Raw genomic sequence first — 12,805 nt, forward strand, 5'->3', positions numbered from 1 at the left:
TGGGTGATCTGTTCATATTTAGCTTATCATGTCTGGCTTCTACAACTAGCATACGCCAGGCCATGTATTCCATCTGTCCCCAGTACCAAAAATACAATGATTGGAACTGGAGAGATGTTTCAGCAGTTTAGAGCACTGGCTGCTCTTCTAGAGGACCCAGGTTCAATTCCCAGCATCCACATGGTGGATTCCAGCAGATCCCAGGGGGTTCCTAAGTGTCTCTGGTGCTAATTTCTAGGTGTTCTATGCCATCTTCTGGCCTCTAAGGACACCATGCACTCAAGTGCCACACAGATAATACAAGCAGGCAAAACACCCATACACACATAAAAATAAAAACTTCAAGTCGGGCAGTGGTGGCGCACGCCTTTAATCCCAGCACTCGGGAGGCAGAGACAGGTGGATCTCTGTGAGTTCTAGGCTAGCCTGGTCTACAGAGCCAGTTCCGGACAGGAGTCAAAGCTACACAGAAACTCTGTCTCAAAAACAAACAAAACCAAAACAACAACAATAATAAAAAACTCCTGGTGACATTTCTCTCCGTTTTATGTCAATTTTAGGATGATCCTAAGAGAACATGGAAATTACTTGAATGCTCTAAAATGTCCAGGTCTATAGTTAGGAAGCTTCATCTTTTTTCATTATAGACTTTTTCCCCTTCTTCTTCAATAGTGCCTTTTTAAAGAGTTATTTATGCTAGGCAGTAGTGGAACACACCTTTTTCTTTAAGTTATAAACTGATTGGCCTAATATCTCAGGCTTCTTATCAACTCTTACAACTTATATAAGCCCATTATTCTTGTCTATGTTAGCCACGTGGCTCGGTACCTTATTCAGTGAGGTAGTCACATCTTGCTTCTTCTGTGCCTGGGCCAGGACTGCAGATCAAGCTTTCCTCTTCCCAGAATAATCCTGTTCTCATTGACCCGCCTCTACTTCCTGTTTGGTTGTCCAGTCTATACTTCCTGTCTGACTACTGACCAATCAGCGTTTATTTAAAATATAATTAACAGAATACAGACAATTGTCCCACACCACTTCCCCTCTTTTTTTTAAATAACAAGAACTCTGAACTAATCTCCTTTGTTTAGCTTTTCTCCTGACCATTATCCATAACAACTTGTAACCAACACTACAAACAAAGGAAAATATCTATAGTCCATTTTTGGGAATGTGGGCATAGTTTTCCAGGCTACTTCCTGCAGGTTGGGGGCGCTGATAATCTTATGGGTTCCTAGAGAAAATTTAGAGTTATGATCAAGTCCTGACTGGAGTACCTGTGAGTCTTGATCATCTCAGGCAGCAGTCTTGAATCTGCTCTGGATATAGAACTCGGAATCTGGGCCATCTCTTTCTACAGTAGATTTCTCAGGTGGTCTTCCTTGATCATACCTGATTTTTCTTTTTTCTTTATTATTAATACTTATTGACCTCTACATTTTTCTCTGCTCCCCTCCCTGCCCCCCATTCAATCCTCCCCCACGGTCCCCTTGCTCCCAATTCGCTCTGGAGATCTTGTCTTTTTCTACTTTCTACTTCCCATGTAGATTATATCTCTGTAAGTCTCAGTGGTCCCATGTCCTCTACTGTTCTTCTGTGCACTGCATGTATGTGGTACAAAATCTACATACAGGCAAAATAAAAATACACACTTAAGAAAAACATCAGCCCCTCTCTATCCTGCTTTCATTTTTTTCTTTTTTCTTTTCTTTTCTTTTTTTTTGTTTGTTTTTCACGATAGGGTTTCTCTGTAGCTTTGGAGTCTGTCCTGGAACTAGCACTGTAGATCAGGCTGGCCTCGAACTCAGAAATCCACCTGTCTTTGCCTCTTTTTTTTAAAAAAGATTTATTTATTTATTATGTATACAACATTCCTTCCACGCATGCTTGCATGCCAGAAGAGGACACCAGATCTCATTGCAGATGGTTGTGAGCCACCATGTGGTTGCTGGGAATTGAACTCAGGACCTCTGGAAGAACAGTCAGTGCTCTTAACCTCTTAGCCATCTCTCCAGCCCGTCTCTGCCTCTTGAGTGATGAAAATGAAGGTGTGCACCACCACTGCTCAACCTGCTTTCAATTTTTTTTAAAAAGAAATTATCTATGGCACGGTTGTTATGTGGTTTTGGAGATCAAACCCAGGGCGGTGTACATGTTAAGCAAGTGGTCTACTGACTAAGTTATGCCCCCAACCCATATCTTTGAAATTATTAACAGTATTTAGGAGTTGAGAGTGTACCTTGAATGGTAGATTTGGGGACTAGCTAGCTAGCAGATGCTTTGGGCTTCTTTCTTAGCAATGAGAAATGAATAAACAAATAAGTAACTAAGTAAACAAATAGATGAGAAAACAGTGTCCGTGTCCCCGGACATGTAGTTGATGCAGAATTAAAGTTGTGGCTAATAACTTCTGACATTTGTTTAGTACTTTACAACGCAGTAAGACAACTTCACTTTCATTATTTTCATCATAAAATAATTATGATGACTGAAAAGATAACTTAGCAGTTAAGAGCGTTTCTGAATTCAATTCCCAGCACCCACATGGCAGCTAACAACTGTTCTCTCTCTCTCTCTCTCTCTTTTTGGTTTTTCGAGACAGGGTTTCTCTGTAGCTTTGGAGTCTGTCCTGGAACTAGCTTTTTTTTTTATTTTATTGATACTTATTGAGCTCTACATTTTTCTCTGCTCCCCTCTCTGCCTTTCCCCTTCCCCCTTTAGCCCTCCCCCAAATTTCCCCATGCTCCCAATTTACAGGAGATCCTGTCTTTTTCTATTTTCTTCTTCCCATATAGATTAGATCTATGTAAGTCGCTCTTAGTGTCCGCATTGTTGTCTAAATTCTCTGGGATTGTGGTTTGTAGGCTGGCTTTCTTTATGTTTAAAAACCACCTATGAGTACATGTGATAATTGTCTTTCTGTGTCTGGGTTACTGCACTCAAAATAATGTTTTTCTAGCTCCATCCATTTTCCTGCAAAATTCAAGTTGTCATTATTTTTCTCTGCTGTGTAGTACTCCATTGTGTAAATGTAACACATTTTTCTTATCCATTCTTTGGTCGAGTGGCATTTAGGTTGCTTCCAGGTTCTGGCTATGACAAACAAAGCTGCTATGAACATAGTTGAACACGGATCTTTGTGGCATGATTTGAGTATCCTTTGGATATATACCCCAAAGTGGCATTACTGGGTCTTGAGGAAGGTTGTTGCCTAATTTTCTGAGAAATCGCCACACTGACATCCAAAGGGGTAGAACCAGCTTGCATTCCCACCAGCAATGCAGAAGTGTTCCCTTTTCCCCACAACCTCTCCAGCATAAGTTGTCATCAATGTTTTTGATCTTGGCCATTCTTTTTTTAAAATATTTATTTATTTATTATGTATACAAACATTCTGCCTCCATGTATGCCTGCAGGCCAGAAGAGGGCACCAGACCTCATTACAGACGGTTGTGAGCCACCATGTGGTTGCTGGGAATTGAACTCAGGACCTCTGGAAGAGCAGGCAATGCTCTTAACTACTGAGCCATCTCTTCAGCCCCGCTCTTGGCCATTCTTTCAGGTACAAGATGGAATCTCAGAGTTGTTTTGATTTGCATTTCTCTGATGACTAAGGATGTTGAGCATTTCCTTAAGTGTCTTTCAGCCATTTTAGATTCTATTGAGAGTACTCCATTTTTTTTATTGGATTATGTGATCTTTTGTTGTCCAATTTCTTGAGTTCTTTGTATATTTTGGAGGTCAGACCTCTGTCTGATGTGGGGTTAGTGAAGATCTTTTCCCATTCTGTAGGCTGTCGTTTTGTTTTGTTGACCGTGTCCTTTGCTTTACAGAAGCTTTTCAGTTTCAGGTCCCATTTATTGTTTCTCTCAGTGTCTGTGCTGCTGGGGTTATATTTAGGAAATGGTCCCCTGTACCAATGCGTTCAAGTGTACGTCCCACTTTCTCTTCAGTGTGGCTGGCTTTATGTTGAGGTCTTTGATCCATTTGGACTTGAGTTTTGTGCATGGTGATAGATATGGGCCTATTTTCATTTTTCTACATGTTGATATCTAGTTATGCCAGCACTACTTGTTAAATATGCTTTCTTTTTTCCATTTCATATTTTTTTTTTTTTTGGTTTTTCGAGACAGGGTTTCTCTGTGGCTTTGGATTGGAGCCTGTCCTGGCACTAGCTCTGTAGACCAGGCTGGTCTCGAACTCACAGAGATCCGTGTGCCTCTGCCTCCCAAGTGCTGGGATTAAAGGCGTGCGCCACCATCGCCCGGCCCATTTCATATTTTTTGCTTCTTTATCAAAGATCAGGTGTTTGAAGATGTGTGGATTGATATCCAGGTCTTCTATTCGGTTCCATTGGTCCTCCTGTCTGTTTTTATGCCAATACCAGGCTGTTTTCAGTACTGCTGCTCTGTAGTACAGTTTGAAGTCAGGGATTATGATGCCTCCAGAAGTTCTTTTATTGCCCAGGATTGTTTTGACTATCCTGGGTTTTTTGCTTTTCCAAATTTAGTTGAGTACCGTTCTTTTGAGGTCTTTGAAGAATTTTTCTGGGCATTGCGTTGAATCTGTAGATTGCTTTTAGTGGAACTAGCTCTTGTAGACCAGGTTGGCCCCGAACTCACAGAGATCTGCCTGCCTCTGTCTCCTGAGTGCTGGGATTAAAGGCGTCGTGTGCCACCACCGCCTAGCAAATGAGTCTTTTTTCAAGCCTTTGCTATTGACATAATGTTTAAAATGAAATTCTGAGGCCTTTAGCATATTTCCAATCCATAATTGATCAATTTCTGCATTCCCTTATGCTAGAGGATCTGGCAGTCCTGTCTGGCATCAGATGTGTATGTATATGAGACAATGCCTATTTCTGATCCTTCTGCCTCATTGGCATTGCCAGGCAGGATCTTGTCATGTAGCCCATGCCGACCTTGTATTTCCTTTTTCCCATCTCCACATTCTACAGGCCGTTGAGTCAACATACCTTGCCAGTGTCTGGCTTGGGTATATCCAGATCGCGTGTCATTTAGTACTGGTAGTTCAACAGTGCATTTGGGGGCTAGTGTAAGGATTAGAAAAGCGTTTATAGTACTATACGCAGGAAAGTTTACTGCTTCTCCAATGTCTGTCTTCCTCTTTTCGGACTCCTTTGCTTGTGGACACTTGGTTCTGCAGGACCAGCACTGTTTCCTAAAGCCCGTTCTGACTGTCGTGGGAGGTTTTTCCTGAGTGCAGTGACGGGTGACAGTTCATATTTTCCTCGGACTATCCAAGGCGTTGGAGGGTTTAGTTAAGTACTTTCCTAAACCTGGCTTATTTTGGACATTTTCCTTATTGAGTGGGAGATGCTGTTGGGGCTTCGGAGTTGGAAAAAAACAGTAGTCTGACAGGAACTAAAAACCAAAACCAAAGCCGGGCGGTGGTGGCGCACGCCTTTAATCCCAGCATTTGGGAGGCAGAGGCAGGCGGATCTCTGTGAGTTCGAGACCAGCCTGGTCTACAAGAGCTAGTTCCAGGACAGGCTCCAAAACCCTGTCTCGAAAAAAAAAAAAAACAACCCGCAGCCCTCTTTACTACAAGCCGGCCCTGCGAAGCGTGCCCTCCGGGCTGCTACTTCCGCTAAGAGTCGCGCCAGGAAGTTCCGGATGTCCGTCCTGAAATCTCACACGGAACTTTCTTCATTGCACTTCCTTTGAGCTTCGCGCTGTTGTTTGTCCTGTACGACTACCCGTCCGCAAACGAATCTAGCCCGGGAACTAAGAATCCAGGGAGAGCAGTCGCCAGCCGGGAGCTTCCGGTTCCACACGCCCTCCGGACTGGCAAGATGTGTTCCCTGGGGCTGTTTCCCCCGCCGCCGCCCAGGGGTCAAGTCACCCTGTATGAGCACAATAACGAGCTGGTGACCGGCAACAGCTATGAGAGCCCGCCTCCCGACTTCCGGGGCCAGGTGGTCCGAGTGGGGGGATGCAGGGCTGGGTCTGAGGAAAGTGGGGCTCCCACGGGAGACTAAAGATTACGAAATTGTACTTTAGGCCTGTAGGGGATGCCAAGGCATATGAGGAGGTCCTAGAAGTGGTAGAAGGAAGGATGCGCTGAGCCAGGTCTCTTCTCATATCAGCCCTGTGAAAAATGGTTGGGGTTGCAGATAAGGGCTAAAGTTTGTTTTTCTGTTTCACAAGTGTTTCATTTGAGAATATGGGAAAGGGGCCGTGAAATCTCTTAGCCTAGGCCAGCTATGGATTGGAGATGGCAGGGGTTACCGGTAAGATCTGGGGAAGAGACTGACTCTTCTCCCATTTCTGAGGTATAGTGGATCAATCTTCCTGTCCTACACCTGACCAAGGATCCCCTAAAAACTCCTGGGAGGCTGGAGCATGGTACAAGAACTGCCTTCATCCATCACCGGGAACAAGTGTGGAAGAGGTGCATCAGTGTTTGGTGAGACGAAGGGGTGCGTAGGCTTGGTCTCCAGAGCCTGGAGGAGTGGGAGGCATAAGGGGTGCATAGGCGTGGTCTCCAGAGCCTCGAGATGTGGGAGGCATAGGGGTGCGTAGGCTTGGTTTCCAGAGCTGGAGGAATGATGTCACCACACCTCTGCTTTGGGCTGCTCTTGAAAAGGCTGCTTTATTCAATCTCTATCTTCCTATCGATAACAGCAGAAATCGTATCAGATAGCCCATCTAAAACCCAAGGCTTTATCAGAAGCTTCATCTATCCCGAATGGCTTGCCTTGATTTCTGGTGGTGCTCTCAGCACCCACCTCATGCCGTTCATTATTTGTTTTGAGCTTTTATCTGAAGCTCAGGAAAGTTAGTTAAAGGCTGTATTGGTTCTTGCATACCTAGGTCACATGTAAGAGCTGAATCTGTGTTTCCTGGCCACCATTTTTAGCTGTGTAGCCTTGGAAAAGTTACTTAACTACTCTGTAAAACCTGTGTAGTATTAAATAGATGCCAAGATGGGCTGCAGAGATGGCTCAGGAGTTAAGAGCACTGACTGTTCTTCCCGAGGACCCTGGTTCAATTCCCAGCTCCCACATGGCTGCTCTTTGCTGTCTGTAACTCCAGCTCCAGGGGACCCGACACCCATGGCCAAACACAAATGCGTATAAATTAAAAGAGAGCCCCCCCCCAAGTTAGTTGACATTACCAGATTGGGTTACAAGGCACTATAAAAAATAGGTGCAAAACACTTAGAGGCCTGTCCTGGCACATACTAATCCCTTGAAATGTTTGCTGTCACCGTTGTCATTTCCGTTACCTGTAAGGAGTTACCACATAAACCGGGTGTGGTAGTGCACGTCTGTAGTCAGGCACATAACCAGGTGTGGTAGTGCATGTCTGTAGTCAGGCACATAACCGGGTGTGGTAGTGCACGCCTGTAATCAGACACTGGGCAGGGGACCAACATGTCCTTCTTAGCTGTAAAGTAAGATTGAGACCAGCACGGACTCCATGAGCCTCTCAAAACAGCCAACCAAATCAAAAAGTAAACAAACAGAAGCAGTAGGATTGTGGTGATCATTAAATTGGACTGGCACATTACAGGCATATTTACTGATCAGTTACAGCCAGCTTTCTCAGGTTTGCTCTTCCCCTATTGCTGTCCTACTTGTTCCTCAAGTCTTACACTCTGCTCCCCAAGTCTCTTCTCTATTCTGGAGGTTCAGGCTACTCCACCATTTTTTCCCCTGGAGTCCTTAAGTAGCTTCTTAACTGATCCCTTTCTCCATTCTGGACTATTCTAATTTCAAATCGACCTTTCTGAAATGCTTAAGACACTTTGATGGGGGCTGGAGAAATGGCTCAGCGGTTAAGTGCACTGACTGCTCTTCCAGAGGACCCAGGTTCAATTCCCAGCACCCACATGGCAGCTCACAACTGTCTGAAAATGCAGTTCCAGGTGATCTGACACCTTCACACCAATGCACATAAAATGAAGATAAATAAATCATAAAAAAAGACACTTTGATCATCTGTCATTCACTGAAAATAAGGTTGATGCTCTCTTTCTCTCCCTTCCCCCTCCCTCCCTCCCTCTTCTCTTTTTGAGACAGGGTCTCATCTTAATCAGTATATAGCCCTGGCTGGACAGAACTCACTATTTAGACTAGGTTGGCTGAGGACTGACAGGGTTCTTCCTGCATGATGGAATTAAAGTTGTGAGCTACTACATCTGGCCAAGCCCTCACTCACCTCAGGAAGTCCACCACCCCAATCCATGAGATTTAGTTGCCTCATCTGTAAGTGTGTAAGTGGGCAACCTGTCATTTAGGTTATTCTGATAAATGAAAGGGCCAGCCAGATTGGAAGGCAGAGGGTTGGCCAGGCATGGTAACACACCCCTTTAATCCCAGCATTTGGGAGGCAGAGGCAGGTGGATCAAGGCCAACTTGCTCTACAAAGTAAGTTCTAGGGCAGCCAGGACTTTCCACTGAGAAACCCTGTCTTGGGATAAAAAGCAGTATGTGAAGTGCTTGCTGCTTAGTTGCGCTCATTAAACATACAGTACCTCCTGTAAAAAACAAAAGGAGGCCTCGTACTCACTGTGCTGCTAAGAATCTTAAAATTCGCCGGGCGGTGGTGGCGCACGCCTTTAATCCCAGCACTCGGGAGGCAGAGGCAGGCGGATCTCTGTGAGTTCGAGACCAGCCTGGTCTACAGAGCTAGTTCCAGGACAGGCTCCAAAGCCACAGAGAAACCCTGCCTCGAAAAACCAAAAAAAAAAAAAAAAAAAAAAATCTTAAAATTCTAATCCTCCAATTTTTACCTGCCCGGTACTGAATTACAGGCCTGTGCTACCACGCCTGACTTGATGTGCTGGCAGGGGCTGCACCAGGGCTTTGCTCATGCTCGGCAGGTGTGCACCAGCGCCACACCCACCCACCCTGTGTGTGTGTTTGCTGAGTGAGACCTGTTAGGGGACTTGTGACAGGAGGAGAGTAACTGTTGTCTTTTTCTACTTATGAGGCGTGATGTGGGCCTCTTTGGAGTCCTGAATGAAATTGCAAATTCGGAGGAAGAAGGTCAGTACCTCTCCAGTCCCCTGTACTTGTAAGCTTGTCTCCTCTTCATACTTTACCCAAACTCACCCTGACCTGTTAGCCCATCTCCCATAGTCTGCTGTTTTCTGTCTCTTCTGTGCACCCTGGTGGGGGCCCCAGAGTGGGTACTGGGAAGGAAGGTGCCGAGGCCCATCCAGTGCTGGGCACAAGGATTAGAGTTTTGACTCTGTCCTCACCTAAGAACATGGCTAGTAAGATGCAATCAGAGCTGTCTCTCTAACCCCGCAGTGTTTGAATGGGTGAAGACAGCATCCAGCTGGGCCCTGGCTCTCTGTCGCCGGGCCTCCTCCCTCCATGGCTCCCTGTTCCCACACATGTCTGTAAGTTTGGCTTCCTCCCCACCTCTTTCCTTTGTAGGCAGGGCTGGGTGGGATGTGGGAAGTGAAGGTGGAGGTGAGCTCCTGTGTATGCAATGTCTGTCTGTTGTATTCTTGCAGCTCAGGAGTGAAGATCTGATTGCTGAATTCGCCCAGGTAACTAATTGGTGAGTGTGCACACTCTGGCACCTGTGGGACAGAAGTTCTGAAGTTTGGAAATTCCTTTGGGGGGAGAGAGGTCAAGGCAGAGACTCCTCCATATTGTTACCTTGTTCTGCTAGTTTTAGCTCAACTCCCTTCAAGCTAGAGTTGTTTGGAAAGAGAGAACCAAATTGGCCTGTGGGCCAGTCTGTAGAGGTGGTTTTTTGTTTTTGTTTTGTCTTATTTTTCTAGACAACTAGCTATCCTGGATGGAACTCGCTCTCTAGATCAGGCTGGCCTTGAACTCAGAGATCACCTCTGCCTCCCGAGTGATGGGATTTAAAGGTGTGTGCCACTGCCTCCTGGCAGTGGGGGTGTTTTCTTCATTGATGATTGACATGGGAAGGCCCAGCTCACTATGGTGGTCCTGTGATGTAAGACGGCAGACTGCAATCTGATACAGTGGCCCATCCTAGCACTCAGAGGCAGATGGGTCTGAGTTAGAGGCCAGCCCTTTCTGTATCGTGAGTTACGGACAGCTACAGCTACATAGTGAGACACTGTCTCAAAAACAAAACAAGGCCAGGCGGTAGTGGCGCACACCTTTAATCCCAGCACTTGGGAGGCAGAGGCGGACGGATCTCTGTGAATTTGAGGCCAGCCTGGTCTACAGAGCTAGTTCCAGGACAGGCTTCAAAGCTACAGAGAAACCCTGTCTCGAAAAAGCCAAACAAAACAAAACAACCTACCTAGTCACCTACCCCACCCCCCCACCCTACTCCCCAGAAAAAAGCAGACTGAGCAAGCCAGCTAATGTTGACACAGCACAGCCTCTCCTCCAGTTCCTGCTGCAGTCCCTAAGAGCCTTGGCTTCCTACCCTCACTGCTCTTGGATGCTGAGTTATAAGCTATAAGATGAAGTAAACACTTTTCTCCCCAAGTTGCTTTTGGCTGTGGTGTTTATCACAATAGTAGAAACCCTAACTAATATGCTCCTCAGAAAGAAACAAAAGGAAAACTGAGCATCCCTTTCCTCTGTGGGAAGGAAGAAGGGAGTCTGAGTAGCTACGCTGTTGGAGGAGGAGGAGGTGCAGCTACTGTCTTCATGCTCATTCCTCCACAGGTCAAACTGCTGCTTACGGGTCTTTGCATGGCACCCTCACACCAACAAGTTTGCGGTGGCTCTGCTGGATGACTCCATCCGTGTGTATAATGCCAACAGGTGCGTAGCTGTGGCTGTTCCATCCTCTGCCCTTGGTGGGCTGGTCTGTAGAACTAGAACTGGTTGGGGACACTCCGTAATTGATTGTGTCCTTTCTATATCTAACTTCTTTTTTCTAAGATGGGGTCTCTGCTAATCTTGAACTCAGAGATCCACCTGCCTCTGCTTCCTTAGTGCTGGGATTAAAGGCGTGCACTATGATGCCCAGTATATATCTTTAATCTTCTGCTTCTGTCCCATAATACCCCATGTACTTGAACCTTTTTTCCCCATGCGCTTGAACCATTTTTTAATTTTTATTATTATTATTTCTTTTTGATCAGATCCTGTGCTGAGGATCAGACCAGGACTTTGTATTGGCAGAGTACCAGAGTTACTGCTGAGCCTCGTCCTTAGGCCTGTGGGTCAGCTTTCTTCTGTGGGGTTTTACCTTTTAGTCCTGCTTTTTTTTTTTGAGATAGGGTTTCTGGTTGTCCTTGAACTTACTCTGTAGACCAGGATGCCCTCAAAATCAGCAACCTGTCTTAGCCTGCCTCCAACCCTGGGATTAAAGGCGTGCCCCACCACACCAAGCCTGTTTTGACCTTCTTTTAAAAATTTTTGAAATTTTATTTATTACTTACTTATTTTTTATAATTTATTTTTACTTTATGAGCATTGGTTGATGGTTTGTCTGCATGTACGCCTGTGTGAGGGTGTCAGATCTCCTGGAATTGGAGTTACAGACAGTTGTAAGCTACCACGTGAGTGCTGGGAATTGAACCCTGGTCCTTCAGAAGAGCAGCCAATGTTTTTAACTTCTAAACATTCTCTCCAGCCCCTAAATTTTATTTTGTATGTGTTTCAGTGTTTTGGCTGCCTGTATGCCTGTGCGCTGTGTGCATGCAGTGTCTGTGGAGGTCAGAAGAGGGCAGCATATCCCCTGGAAGCGGGGATACAGAGTTGTGAGCTGCCCTGGCCTCTGAGCCATTTCTCCAACACCCCGTTTTATCTTTTCAACTGGACTCAGGTTCCCTGAGCTTAGTCCCTGCTTTGGCTCAGTTTCCCTCTTTTTACTCTAGCACTATAGTTCCCTCCCTGAAGCATCGTCTACAGAGAAACGTGGCAGCACTGGCCTGGAAGCCCCTCAGTGCCTCTGTCTTGGCTGTGGCCTGCCAGAGCTGTATTCTCATCTGGACCCTGGACCCCACCTCCTTATCCACAAGGTGAGTTCTGGCAGCCTGTCTTGACCTGTCCTGTCCTGAGGGTCATTCCAGGAGCCTTTGGGGGTCTACAAGTTACCCTCTTCACAGCACTTCTAGGGTTGTGGAGAAGCAGATATAAGGTCAGGTGGGTGCTAAGATGCTTTGTCTAGACAAAGGGACAGAACTTAGAGGTTTCTGGGATCATGGGAGGACATGTCTGTGGATCATACACTGTCAGAGTTATAAAGTAGAGTAGGGACAATTAGAGACCTGAGTAGAAACCATAAAAACTTTAACAACTGCCAGTCGATAGTGGCACGTGCTTGTAATCCCAGCACTGGGAGGCAGAGGGTGGATCTCTGAGCTCAAGCCCAGCCTGGTCTACAGAGCAGGTTCTAGGACAGCCAGGACTGCACAGAGAAACCCTGTCTCAGGAGGAGTGGGGGGATAATCTCCCTGAGAACTAAAAATAAAACCAGCAGAATTCTAAAATTGTGAATAAATAAAAAACCGTGTGTCCAGCTCCAGCTGTGGGAAAGCGAGGATAGATAGATAGATAGATAGATAGATAGATAGATAGATAGATAGACAGACAGACAGACAGACAGACAGACAGACAGACAGACAGACAGACGATAAAGAGACAGAATGGACAGAAGTCTGGCGTGGTGACACAAGATGCTAACGAGCTGAGGGCAGACTGAGGTAGATAAAGATGGTGATACACATCTTTATCCCAGCATCCTCTGTGAACTCAAGACCAGCCTGGTCAACATAGGGGACTGCTTATCTTGAAAAATATATTTTTAAATATTTATTTATTTATTATGTATACAATATTCTGTCTGTGTGTGTGTCTGCAGGCCAGAAGAGGGCACCAAACCTC

General features: G+C 45.7%; 1 protein-coding gene across 1 annotated transcript in view; it reads left to right on the forward strand.

Annotated features, from left to right (window-relative positions):
* The first annotated feature begins 5,638 nt into the window (after positions 1 to 5,638).
* The window catches only part of Aaas (aladin WD repeat nucleoporin), a 12,097-nt gene continuing 4,930 nt past the window's right edge, over positions 5,639 to 12,805 (forward strand). Inside the window, exons 1-7 of the mRNA XM_005353817.1 lie at positions 5,639 to 5,938; positions 6,302 to 6,429; positions 8,961 to 9,016; positions 9,284 to 9,375; positions 9,493 to 9,539; positions 10,637 to 10,735; positions 11,797 to 11,940. Coding sequence (XP_005353874.1) covers positions 5,816 to 5,938; positions 6,302 to 6,429; positions 8,961 to 9,016; positions 9,284 to 9,375; positions 9,493 to 9,539; positions 10,637 to 10,735; positions 11,797 to 11,940 — 689 coding nt within the window. The 5' untranslated portion in view covers positions 5,639 to 5,815. The remainder of the gene's footprint in view (positions 5,939 to 6,301; positions 6,430 to 8,960; positions 9,017 to 9,283; positions 9,376 to 9,492; positions 9,540 to 10,636; positions 10,736 to 11,796; positions 11,941 to 12,805) is intronic.

The sequence above is a fragment of the Microtus ochrogaster genome, chromosome 15 (assembly GCF_000317375.1).
Source record: "Microtus ochrogaster isolate Prairie Vole_2 chromosome 15, MicOch1.0, whole genome shotgun sequence".
In the NCBI taxonomy this organism is placed as follows: Eukaryota; Metazoa; Chordata; class Mammalia; order Rodentia; family Cricetidae; genus Microtus; species Microtus ochrogaster.